This window comes from Lycorma delicatula, chromosome 8, assembly GCF_047948215.1.
Source record: "Lycorma delicatula isolate Av1 chromosome 8, ASM4794821v1, whole genome shotgun sequence".
Classification (NCBI taxonomy): domain Eukaryota; kingdom Metazoa; phylum Arthropoda; class Insecta; order Hemiptera; family Fulgoridae; genus Lycorma; species Lycorma delicatula.
Genome location: NC_134462.1, coordinates 15,334,941 through 15,348,323, shown reverse-complemented (window position 1 = coordinate 15,348,323; position 13,383 = coordinate 15,334,941). Strand labels below are relative to the sequence as shown.

Genomic DNA, 13,383 nt, shown 5'->3' with positions numbered 1-13,383 from the left:
AAGGTGTTAGATCAGGCAATCTTGGTGGCCAGGAATGTAAACCTGCATGATCAATCCCATTTCTCAGAGAATTTATGATTTAAGTGAGAGGAAACTGCACATTCGATATAAGCATATTCCTCTGTTGTAAATAAGTATGGTATTACTTCAGTGGTAAGCAGTCATACCAAAATCTTTCACTAGCCTTAGATCGCAAACTAAGCATTTTAGGACATATGTTTATGTGAACTTTTTCCATCATTTTCAGGAATAGAATAGGGTTTGAAAGTCGTGAGAGAACTTTGCGATATATGTACAAAGTGTCCTACAAAGAGGTATACACTCTGATTTAGTACCTCTCACCCATTCCTCCACTTTACAGTCCTTTAACAAAGGTTTTAAAAATGTTATCTGAAAATCTCAACCTTCTAGTATTTATAGAAACAGAATGACGGCTTGAAACAGAACGTTTCAAATAAAAACATCATCAGATAAACCACATTTTTTATTCATTACAAAACCACATTTTTTATTCATTACAAAATAGCTGGTAAATTAGAACTAGAATAATTAAAAACAGACTGTGTATGTGTGAATGTGCAGGTGCGTGCGTTCGATGTAAAAGAACCCCCATCATTTAGTTAATAGTCTGTATTGGCAAACACTTACATAATAATTTAATGTAGGTGTTGAAAATGATGTCCAATCACTTCTATGCACTTGTCAACGTGTTGGATCATGTTCCTGGCTACTCTTGTTAGGGTCCATGTAAGGGTACTCAAATGATGCTATCTGTTAAGCACCACAATCTCCTGCTTAGCGCTCAGCGCTCCCAACAGTACCAGACTTAATAATGTATATGGTATTAGCTTTCATAATGTTTGGCCACTAGCTATTCTTCTACTACTCAGAACGTAATTGTCTAAACAGAATAAGTAAATGGTATCAAACAGTAAGTGCAAAAGTAATAGTGCAAAGTATCAAACCTTATATAACTAAATTCTACTCATTTATCAGCTTTACAGTTAAACATCAAAGTTCAGTATGTCCATCTCAGATTCGTTAAGGAAGTCTACTAAGAACAGTAGATTCTGTTGCAGACCAGACCTCAGGCAAATATGGTTTTTGGGTATGACACATCTGGCTCCAGCAGAGCCAACTTGCTGTTCTTCCATAATGGTAGATTACCAATAGTAACCTACCAAAGGTACAACATAGATTGATTGTTACTGCATTTTTCATCATGGGCCCAAATGTGAGGCCATAGTTGGGCCTCACGTTTGCATGAAGCAGTTGCTACCTTCTATTTACTTAGGTAAATAACTATCTAGCCAGATCAAACCTGTCCTAAGGTGGAAAATGCAGTCTTCTTGCTTGCCTTAACATTTTGACTAGTAACCACCATGTAATAACATAATAGACATTTTGATATATCCATGTCAATAAGAGGCAAAGCCACTTTGGTATTGGAAACTGGTCAGATTTCATAATACAAATCAAAAGAATTGAGTATGCATGTTTCGTAAGTCCTCTGCACACTTCAAGGATATGAGTTAATCTAGTTTATTTTAGATCAGTACAATAATATATTTTTGTTAATAATATAAAAACAAAAATGGTATACCACTTGTAAAACATAAGATAATAGTTGACATCTAATTGCCAAATAAACTGACTTGTGCTGATTTCTATGAAAACAAATTCTTTAAATTGCAATTTTTGTTTCCATAGATACAGATTTTAGATTTTTTATATTTGTTTATTTAAATACATGGTATTGGTCAGTCCTGACTACATTTCCTCTTTATTTGTAATATCAAGTTGTTTCTTTATATAAGTGTAAACAAACTTGTTATTTTGTTACCATGGTTACCAGCTGTTTGTACTTAATACGTTAGTATTATAACAAGTATTTCTTTATGTCTCAAACGACACACATCACACTTAGAATAACACTTACACATATAAAGGTTAATAATTTACTCAAAATATGGCTACTTGTACATTTAATTGATATGCATGAATTAGTGCTAGGGTGAAAAATAATCTAAAGAAATTCAGTTATGTGAATCTACAGTTATGTTATTAAATTGTTATAAAATTTATATTTTAATGTAATATAAAAATCCTATATGTTTTATCAGTAACAGATTATTGTTTTAAGTACTTTAATTCTCTTTCCTTTAGGTTTGTTTAGGATTCGTGCAAAACTTAGATGAAAATGGAGTGCCACAACCTGTTACTAACGATTATGTATTAAATGGTAGTTATGAAGTTGATGTTGCCGGTATTTGTTACTCTGCGAAAGTTAATCTACACTCACCAAATTTACCAACTAAATTTCCTGATCAAGAACGTGAAGCTTATCATGCTACTCGCGATAAAATGATAACTGAGCCTATTTTGAGAGCTTATCCTTAAAAAATAAAACTTTCAGCAATTGTCAAAAAAAGGTTTGTGCTGTAGATAATTATGAATTTAGTCAATTCACTTTATAATTTTTTTCTTAATTTAGTAATTATTTTATGGTAAATCTGTAAGTATTAATGATATGTTATCTTGATTATCAATTTTAGTATAATATTAGCTTTATTAAATGTTTAATTAATTATAGTAAATGGAGATATTACTATAATGCTGCTTCTAGTAATCTGTTTTACTTCTGGTATAAAATCATATTTTAAATACAAGGTGCACCTTAAAAGTTCCCAAGATGTAACATTAAGTATATTCAAATCATGTTTGTATCTTATTCATCACTTTCACCTTCAGACTTGTCTGCTTCAGAGCTTAGACACAATAATCACATTGTTTCTGCCACAAATAGAATGCATCCTGAATGTATTTTTTTTGGTAAATGAATTCAGTACTGCCTAATCATGTCAAATTTTTACTTATAGCGGAAAAAAATTAATCTTACGGACCCCCAAGTCTCGCAAATACAAAATACAATAGATGATTTTCTTGCCAAAAATACTGTATAATTACACCATTTCTCTGTCATTTCCTTTTCATATCCTTCCTTAACAGCCTTAGGACAGCATTGTAGAATCTTCATTAATCAGTCATCTTGTTTGGAAATACAAACTTCTTGTCAATCCCATTAGTATCAAAGAATCAAATCAACAAGGATTTGATGTTGCTATTGAGTTGAGTTTGATGGGTTCTTCCAATGGTATGATTGCAGCTTAAATTTAGGTTCATATCCATAAACCCAACTTCATCACTTTTAACAACTTTGGAAAGGAAATTGTATCAGTCACCAATCAAACATGGTTACTTGTAATCTACCACAGTATCACTTTCTTCATTAAAAAATTGCAAACATCTTAATTCCATGGACTCGCTCACTGTATTTTCTCCATAAGCATTGAAAATCTGACAGTGAATTTCAACTGATATAATGTTACTTGTATTCAAGAAATGGATTGCAGATTAAATTTCTCATGCAGTAGATGTCTCAATTTTCTTAAACATTATAAATATATTCTAAAAAAAAATACAGAAAAAAATGAATAAGAATGATGATATCACTAATGACATTTAGCCATTGCACAGTTGGTATATGAAGAGTATGTTTTGTAAACATTCTTTTATCATTGGCTTATCTGCTGCCTTACTGTTGCATGTTAAAACTTGTTGGGAAGAGAATAATCTTGTTCTCTGATTATCGAGACATTTTATGTTGTACACACACTTAAACGTTGTAAGTTTTTTAATCCTGCTTTAATTGTTTGAGATCATGTTGGTTTACTTAATGCAAAGATCTTTTTGTTGCATTAGTAAATAATTTTTCTCAGCCTTAATAGAAACATTACCAATAAGTTTTATTAAGGTTATAGTTATATAGATTGTAGAACTTTTTAGTGTATGTATATTAATGAAGTATTGCTGTAGAATTATAAACTTATTATTGTATTTTCAATGTACGTTACTCATATATGAATTTCTTTTGCAATATATGTAGAAAACATCTGTTATAATTACTAATTAAGTAGGTAAGTAGTGAGTAATATTGTTCTGTAATTACATATTTTACATCTAGTCGGTAATATATTAATATTATAGCATCTATATACATGTATAATATTATCAAAAATCAAACAATTTATGTTATTACATTACCATGGAATGGTGCAGTAGACTAATTAAATAAAGCTGATTAACTGATGGCACCCACTATTTACCCAATTAATTGTCTCTGGTAAACACTGTAATTTTATTCTTTTGATCATATATGAGTGAGTAATTAAACTATCATATAGATTTTCATTTTAATGGTTATAGTGTTTATTGTAAATGTATCATTACTAATATCAGATGTTTATTTTACTTTTATATCAAATGATAAATTTCAAAAGAATGAAATCTGTTGTATATAATTACTCAAAATTAAATCTAAATATGAAAGCAAAAGAAATTAAATTTAATATCAAACTAACATTATCAAAAGATTCTTACTGTTTATCAGTTGATAAATAAAAATCAATTTAATAAATACAACCGAACAGAATGTTATTGTAATTTTGTTTTTTTATTTTGTCCATTACCTTTTTCATAAGAATTTTAATATTATCAGCAACCTATAAATAATAAATAAAAGATTTAAATGGTATCTAATTTAGTCATCTTGTTTACCTTTTAAGTACAATAATCTTTTGATAATGTATTGTTTATTTACATTTTATTAAACTTGAAATATTCAAAATAAAATACTTTTCTTCATCTCATTTAATAAATCTGGAGATGATAATCTAGTCAACTATTAACTGCATGGATCCTAGTTAGTCCCTACAAAGAATTTTCCAAACTATTGATTGTAAAATTCATGTGCAACTGATATATAGCAGCACTCTTATGGGCTTGTTTTTTTCCTTTTTCTGTACTTTATACATTTTTTCTTATTTTATAATATCATTTTGATTGTGCTGATTATTGGTTGTTAACCAGATTCAACTAAATTGTAATAATTGTATAAAAAGCAACCTGGATTGTCAAAAATTACATTTATATACAAAAGTTTGAGTAGTAGGTAATAGATATTCTATAAATGATAAATGTAATTATCTTAGATCTGTTTTATAATGATTATTTGGTACATATAACATATCAAGTAATGTTAACTCAGTTAATTATCTTTTTTCATTAATTAATCATTGGAATTTTTTGACTAACAGACTGATATGTTTTAATAATCAATTTTTTTTTAAGTTCCTCGTTGATTTTTATAATTGTATAGTAATGTTTGTACTAGATTTAAATAAAAAATAAATGTTTTTTTTATTGAAAAATGTTGACTATAATTTTTTTTTTTAAATTATATACAAATTATAAAAAAAAATTATGATTATAATTATATAAAATTATATTATTTTTTTCAAAAATTTTTTGAAAACTTGAAGAAAAATTGGAATGGGAAAATGCTAGCTGCTGTTAATAAATATGAAGTTACTGCTACTGTGATACTGCAACATCACTGCAATGTCCACAGAACTATGTGCAAACTTGTAATAAAACACTTTATTGTCTGTGAAACATGCAACAATATCCAATTAGTACATCAGTATTAAAGAAAGGTCTGCAGATTTGTTGGTTTATACCCCCTCATAGATTTTCTCTAACTTCCCATCAATCTTTTGTTGTAAAACACTGACAACTCTGTATCCCTGTCTTCAAAAATATCAGTTAATATAACCACAATATCAATATTGTGGTTGGGGGAAAGGTTTCTATATTCCCAGTAGTTAGCCTTAGGATTACATAACTGTGGTAAAATTAGTCAAATCTGCCAGCACTATGTATGACATATCACTGAGTATTTTTTGAATGATAATGGTTATATTTATTTATTTAAAAGTTATTATGTCTTGAAAATGAGTAACACTGAGATTAAGCACATTTTGACATTTTATTACAAAAAACAGAAGAATGTGCTTAGGCTGCTAAAATTTTGTGATGTTTCAGTATGTGATGCAGTTTCAGTATGTGTGGCACAAAGCTGATTCAAATGTTTTCAAAATGGAAATTTTGATTCAGTGTTGCATCTCTGTCAGTCAATGAAATCATGAAAAAAATTGAGCATGCTGGTACTTAGTAGTCATAATATCAGTAAAAAACTAAATATCAACCAAAACAATTTTTAATTCTTTGAAGAAAGCTGTATACAAAAAAATTGCTGAGGAGTTTTAGGTGCCACATGATTTAACAATGAAAAATTTAATGAATTGAATATCCATTTGTGATTTGTTGCAAAAAGTGAACAAACTCAAACCATTTTCGAAACAGTTCATTGCGGACAATGAAAAATGACAGTAAGTATTAAAAACATCATGGTTAAAGTTAGGTGAAGTCCCACAAACAGTGATAAATCCATGATAGAAGTCAAGAAAATTGATGCTGTGTGTGTGTGTGTGTGTGTGTGTGTGTGTGTGTGTGTGTGTGTGTGTGTGTGTGTGTGTGTGTGTGTGTGTGTGTGTGTGTGTGTGTGTGTGTGTGTGTGTGAACTTTTGCGACTCAAACATCTCCAAAACTACTGATCAATTTCCTTGAGATTTATAAATTGTGTGTGTGAAACTTTGAAGATTTGTTAAATCATTCTTAAGTACTCAATTTAAGGTTGAAAAATACTTTTATTTTCTATAAAAATATTTTTCCTGCTTCACGAATTTTTGGTTATCTGTTTTGGAAATATATTACAGAAACTCTATAACAATTAAGCTAATTATATACCACCCCTAAGTATGATTGACTGACAGATTTCAGTACTGTAAACAACTCATATAGCAGTGAACCAAATTTTTAGATCCTATAATGCCTCTAAAAAAATTAGAAATGTTTAAACCGATGCATGCCCCATTCTTTTAAATAAGTTCAGAATTTTATATTATCAGTGCCTTATATTTATATGTAGATATACTGCAATATTTGAGCTACATTTCAACTATTAACCAATTAATTCTGCATTAAGGAGGTAATAAAAAAAATTACAATAAATAAAATTTATTTTTATTTTAAATGTGAATAAGGATATCAAAGATTAAATTCCACAGAAAACTAAATCAACTGTTCCGGCATTTGCCCTATTGTATCAAGGGAAACCGTGGCAAAACCTTGATAAGAACAGCTTAACAATATTTATGTCTACGATACATTATCAGATTGCAGGCGTATAACATAAGTAAAAAAAAACTTATGCATTATGATATTACAATTTTAATAATAAATCTTTATGATTTATAAATTTCTTCCACATCTGATATCCATACTTTTTCCCTGTAAGAAATAAAATTATTATAACAATCTGCAATCTCTTATCAATAAAATATTGAAAGGTTTATAAGGTCTCTTATCAGTAATATATCTCTTACCAAAAGGGTTTCACCTGTTACACCCAACTTCAGGAGAATATAGAAAGAATTGAGGAAAAAACACATTATGAGTCATGATGGTTCATTACAAGTATGAGTATATTACTTCAGTTCTAACAATTAATTATGAATATATTTTTGATAAAATATTTAAAAAAAGGATTATATAATATGACAAGAAAACTATAATGAATGTAATCATTAAATAGATTAACAGAATAAAAGTTTTGATAATACTTTGGGAAATGAACTTGATCATAGACATTTACAATTACGTAATATATTCTGATCGGTTCAATATAAAAATGTAAACAGTAGTTTGGTCATGTGTATTATATATTTGCCATAAATATGTATATCAGAGCTTTTAAAAAAAAAAAACACAAATGTTGCATAAATGTTGATTGACTAAGATACTGTGTACAAAATACACCTGTAATAAACACAACATGCAAAAACATATTTAAAAACAATTACAACATACGCAGAGACTTACTATTGAGGCGGGTATTTAGGGACATGAACGCGAATTAGCATAACCAATTCCAAAGTAAAATGCATAATGAAACAGTAATAAACATAATTAAAAAACAATTACAACCGTTTTAGCGGCAGCGATATGATGGGGTATGGAATGGGAACGCGACTGAACATATCTCTATACATAATGACCCAGTTAACATGAAGAAAATTTACAAACTACTGAGATGATTACCTGGGAAATGCGATTTTTTCCAATGTTCTAACACGCTAAATTACTCCACTATGCACATGAATCCAATAAAGAATACATAATTACCTGAAGAAGAAACTAATCTTACTAAAAATGGAGAACCTGTTGCAATGTAATACAATCCTCCTTTCAATTTGCATTATCAATTTCATTCTTGTCATATTAATGCTGTTCACTCTAAACCTACTTATCTAATCGTTGTCGTACCTGCAACAAATGATACGAGATGCTTCTTCACTCGCTTGTCGCGAAATATTGTTAAAGTTTCATAATAAAATTTTAAAAGATTTTTATAGTTATTAATTTTTGCAATGAACCCATAATAGATTGTATTTATTTTAATCCCTTACTTACGGGCAGTCATAGATTTTCGTTGCGAATGGCACAATGGAAAATGTAATTAAAAACGGCGACGCGAGTCCGAAACGTTTAGGAACCACTGCTTTTGACTTCTTTGAATGAACAACAAGAGAGTGTGCTTTGATCATAAATTATTTTACAGTATCAAACGATCAAGATCAGGAATGGAATTTTATTGCATGGAAGCACAGAAAAAATTGTAGAAGTAGGTGTTATCCTGACCATAAAACACAGACATTGATTTCAATGGCCGGTCAATGAAGTGAATATTTTTTTTTTTAAATCACATTTTACAAACAAAATTTAAAAAATTATTTATTTTCACACTGTTAATGTCAAATACAGAATACCATGATGAATGAATCCCTTGTATAGGGGACTGTATAAAGTTTTCTGCAAAGCCCATACTTTTTTCCCTAACTTCATTTTAAAATATGCAAATTAAACATTCATAACAAGAAGGAGGGAAAGATTAATTAATTTTTTTTTTTTCTTGATATACTTCAATAAAAATCAGTTATGTTTTCAAGTATACGGTGGTTAATATATTAAAAGTTCTCCACAGATTAGAAATCTTTAATGTAATACTAACAAAAAACTCTTGCAACAGAATGCAAACCGTAACCGACTACGTGTAAGAGATAATTTAGTGACTTTGTTAAATAAATGATAACTTACCAGATTAATATTTTGGCTGGTGGATAGAACCTCACACAACTGGTCCAGTGGTTATAACAATTGCGGTTAGATATGTTGCTTGATAAACATAATGTGTCTACAGAGAATACAACAAAATATTTACTATTAGAAATACAATAACACGAACCAAATCATATACAAATAATTATTAAAAATTAAATATAAAATTAATACCATTGATTCAACTTAAGAAAAATAAAATGTTCAATGTAGTAAAAGTTTACAAGAAGCTTCTTATTAATATTTAAGGATAAATAACTATAATTGATCGTTTTTATTAAAACCTCTAATGCACCGTTCCATGAAATTATGTAACATTAATGTTGTAAAAATTAATACTGTCTTAAACAAAAAAAATCCTTCAATTTTTTACATAAAGGAATCTGATCATAAGGTTTTATATTCTTTTTTTATAATCTAATAAATTGAAAATTTTACTCACCTATGTCATTTAGATGTTGATACTGTTATTGTTAAAACTGATCATCTTCACTTGACCTTGTTGAAATTATATTTTTCATCTTTTTTTTGTTATACATTCATCATCACATGGAAATTTTCTAAGTATTATTTTAGTTTTCTTGTTCCAACATTAATTTTTAAATATACAAATATTTTTGTGCCTGAAAAAACCATGAAACAAATTAAAATAATATTAGTATAAAAATTGTAAAATAAATTAACAAACTAATATTATATTAAGTCTTCTGGAATCAAATGATTCATTTCTTCTCTTCATCACACCATAGTTTTTATCCCTGATTAGTATAACAATCTGAAACAAAATTATTAAAAATATCAAATCAATTCGTAAAAACACAGTTACATGTATGTAAAATATATGGCATAATAAAATTTAAAAAAACATAGGAAAATTACCCATACCTTTACCTGGCTTACGAGCATTCACTTTAATTTTAAATATAAGTAACAAAAACTTTTTAAAATTATATCGGAGTTGAAAATAGGGAGATTTGATGATTCGTTTATGAAACGCGAGGACAATAAACATAAATAATTTTAACTTAAATAACATAATGCACTTGTAAAAATAATAAACACATATAACACTACTTAACACAATGACGAACATACTAAACAAAAATAATTCTAATGAAACACAAAAACACTACAAAAAACATACAACACATAACATAAAATACATTTAAAATCCACTGAGGGGCTTAAGGGGAATTAGTGTATGGAACGTGAACGCAACTTAAAAAAACACAAGTCAAAACCTAAAACACAAAATACACCTGTAATAAACACAACATGCAAAAACATAATTAAAAGCATTTACAACATACGCAGAGACTTAATTTTGGGGCGGGTATTTCGGGACGTGAACGCGAATTAGCATAACCAATCCCAAAGTAAAATGCATAATGAAACAGTAATAAAACATAATTAAAAAACAATTACAACCGTTTTAGGGGCAGCGAGATTATGGGGTATGGAATAGGAACGCGACTGAACATATCTCTAACTTATAATACTCAATGACCCAGATAACATGAAGAAAATTTACAAACTACTGAGATGATTACCTGGGAAATGCGATTTTTTCCAATGTTCTAACACACTAAATTACTCCAATATGCACATGCATCCAATAAAGAAAACATAATTACCTGAAGAAGAAACTAATCTTACTAAAAATGGAGAACCTGTTGCAATGTAATACCATCTTCCTTTCAATTTGCATTATCAATTTCATTGTTGTCATATTAATGCTGTTCACTATAAACCTACTTATCTAATCGTTGTCGTACCTGCAACAAATGATACGAGATGCCTCTTCACTAGCTTGTCGCAAAATATTGTTAATGTTTCATAATAAGTATATAAAGTTTTCAAGTATACGGTGGTTAATATATTAAAAGTTCTCCTCAGATTAGAAATCTTTAATGTAATACTATCAAAACCTCTTGCAACAGAATACAAACCGTAACCGACTACGTGTAAGAGATAATTTAGTGACTTTGTTAAATAAATGATAACTTACCAGATTAATATTTTAGCTGGTGGATAGAACCTCACACAACTGGTCCAGTGGTTATAACAATTGCGGTTAGATATGTTGCTTGATAAACATAATGTGTCTACAGAGAATACAACAAAAGATTTACTATTAGTAATATAGTAACACGAACCAAATCATATACTAATAATTATTAAAAATTAAATATAAAATTAATACCATTGATTCAACTTTAGAAAAAGAAAATCTTCAATGTAGTAAAAGTTTACAAGAAGCTTCTTATTAATATTTAAGGATAAATAATTTTAATTGATCGTTTTTATTAAAACCTCTAATGCACCGTTCCATGAACTGATGTAACATTAATGTTGTCAAAATTAATACTGTCTTAAACAAAAAAAAATCCTTCAATTTTTTACATAAAGAAATCTGATCATAAGGTTTTATATTCTTTTTTTATAATCTAATAAATTGAAAATTTTATTCACCTATGTCATTTAGATGTTGATACTTTATTGTTAAAACTGATCATCTTCACTTGACCTTGTTGAAATTACATTTTTCATCTTTTCTTTGTTATACATTTATCATCACATGGAAATTTTCTAAGTATTATTTTAGTTTTCTTGTTCCAACATTAATTTTTAAATATACAAATATTTTTGTGCCTGAAAAAACCATGAAACAAATTAAAATAATATTAGTATAAAAATTGTAAAATAAATTAACAAACTAATATTATATTAAGTCTCCTGGAATCAAATGATTCATTTCTTCTCTTCATCACACCATACTTTTTATCCCTGATTAGTATAACAATCTGAAACAAAATTATTAAAAATATCAAATCAATTCGTAAAAACACAGTTACATGTATGTAAAATATATGGCATAATAAAATTTAAAAAAACAGGAAAATTACCCATACCTTTACCTGGCTTACGAGCATTCACTTTAATTTTAAATATAAGTAACAAAAACTTTTTAAAATTATATCGGAGTTCAAAATAGGGAGATTTGATGTTTCGTTTATGAAACGCGAGGACAATAAACATAACTAATTTTAACTTAAATAACATAATGCACTTGTAAAAATAATAAACACATATAACACTACTTAACACAATGACGAACATACTAAACAAAAATAATTCTAATGAAACACAAAAACACTACAAAAAACATACAACACATAACATAAAATACATTTAAAATCCACTGAGGGGCTTAAGGGGAATTAATGTATGGAACTTGAACGCAACTTAAAATAGCACAAGTCAAAACCTAAAACACAAAATACACCTGTAATAAACACAACATGCAAAAACATAATTAAAAACATTTACAACATACGCAGAGACTTAATTTTGGGGCGGGTATTTCGGGACGTGAACGCGAATTAGCATAACCAATTCCAAAGTAAAATGCATAATGAAACAGTAATAAAACATAATTAAAAAACAATTACAACCGTTTTAGGGGCAGCGAGATTATGGGGTATGGAATAGGAATGCGACTGAACATATCTCTAACTTATAATACTCAATGACCCAGTTAACATGAAGAAAATTTACAAACTACTGAGATGATTACCTGGGAAATGCGATTTTTTCCAATGTTCTAACACGCTAAATTACTCCACTATGCACATGCATCCAATAAAGAATACATAATTACCTGAAGAAGAAACTAATCTTACTAAAAATGGAGAACCTGTTGCAATGTAATACCATCCTCCTTTCAATTTGCATTATCAATTTCATTGTTGTCATATTAATGCTGTTCACTATAAACCTACTTATCTAATCGTTGTCGTACCTGCAACAAATGATACGAGATGCTTCTTCACTCGCTTGTCGCGAAATATTGTTAAAGTTTCATAATAAAATTTTAAAAGATTTTTATAGTTTTTAATTTTTGCAATGAACCCATAATAGATTGTATTTATTTTAATCCCTTACTTACGGGCAGTCATAGATTTTCGTTGCGAATGGCATAATGGAAAATGTAATTAAAAACGGCGACGCGAGTCCGAAACGTTTAGGAACCACTGCTTTTGACTTCTTTGAATGAATAACAAGAGAGTGTGCTTTGATCATAAATTATTTTACAGTATCAAACGATCAAGAACAGGAATGAAATTTTATTGCATGGAAGCACAGTATAAAGTGTAGAGTAGGTGTTATCCTGACCATAAAACACAGACATTGATTTCAATGGCCGGTCAATGAAGTGAATAATATTTTTTTTAAATCACATTT

At 28.5% G+C, this 13,383-nt stretch overlaps 1 protein-coding gene across 1 annotated transcript in view; it reads left to right on the top strand.

The window, feature by feature from the left end:
• Positions 1-5,270, top strand: part of LOC142329383 (pyruvate dehydrogenase phosphatase regulatory subunit, mitochondrial) — a 35,357-nt gene extending 30,087 nt beyond the window's left edge. Inside the window, exon 14 of the mRNA XM_075373944.1 lies at positions 2,167-5,270. Within this exon, the coding sequence (XP_075230059.1) occupies positions 2,167-2,400 (234 nt within the window). The 3' untranslated portion in view covers positions 2,401-5,270. The remainder of the gene's footprint in view (positions 1-2,166) is intronic.
• Positions 5,271-13,383: the final 8,113 nt, after the last annotated feature.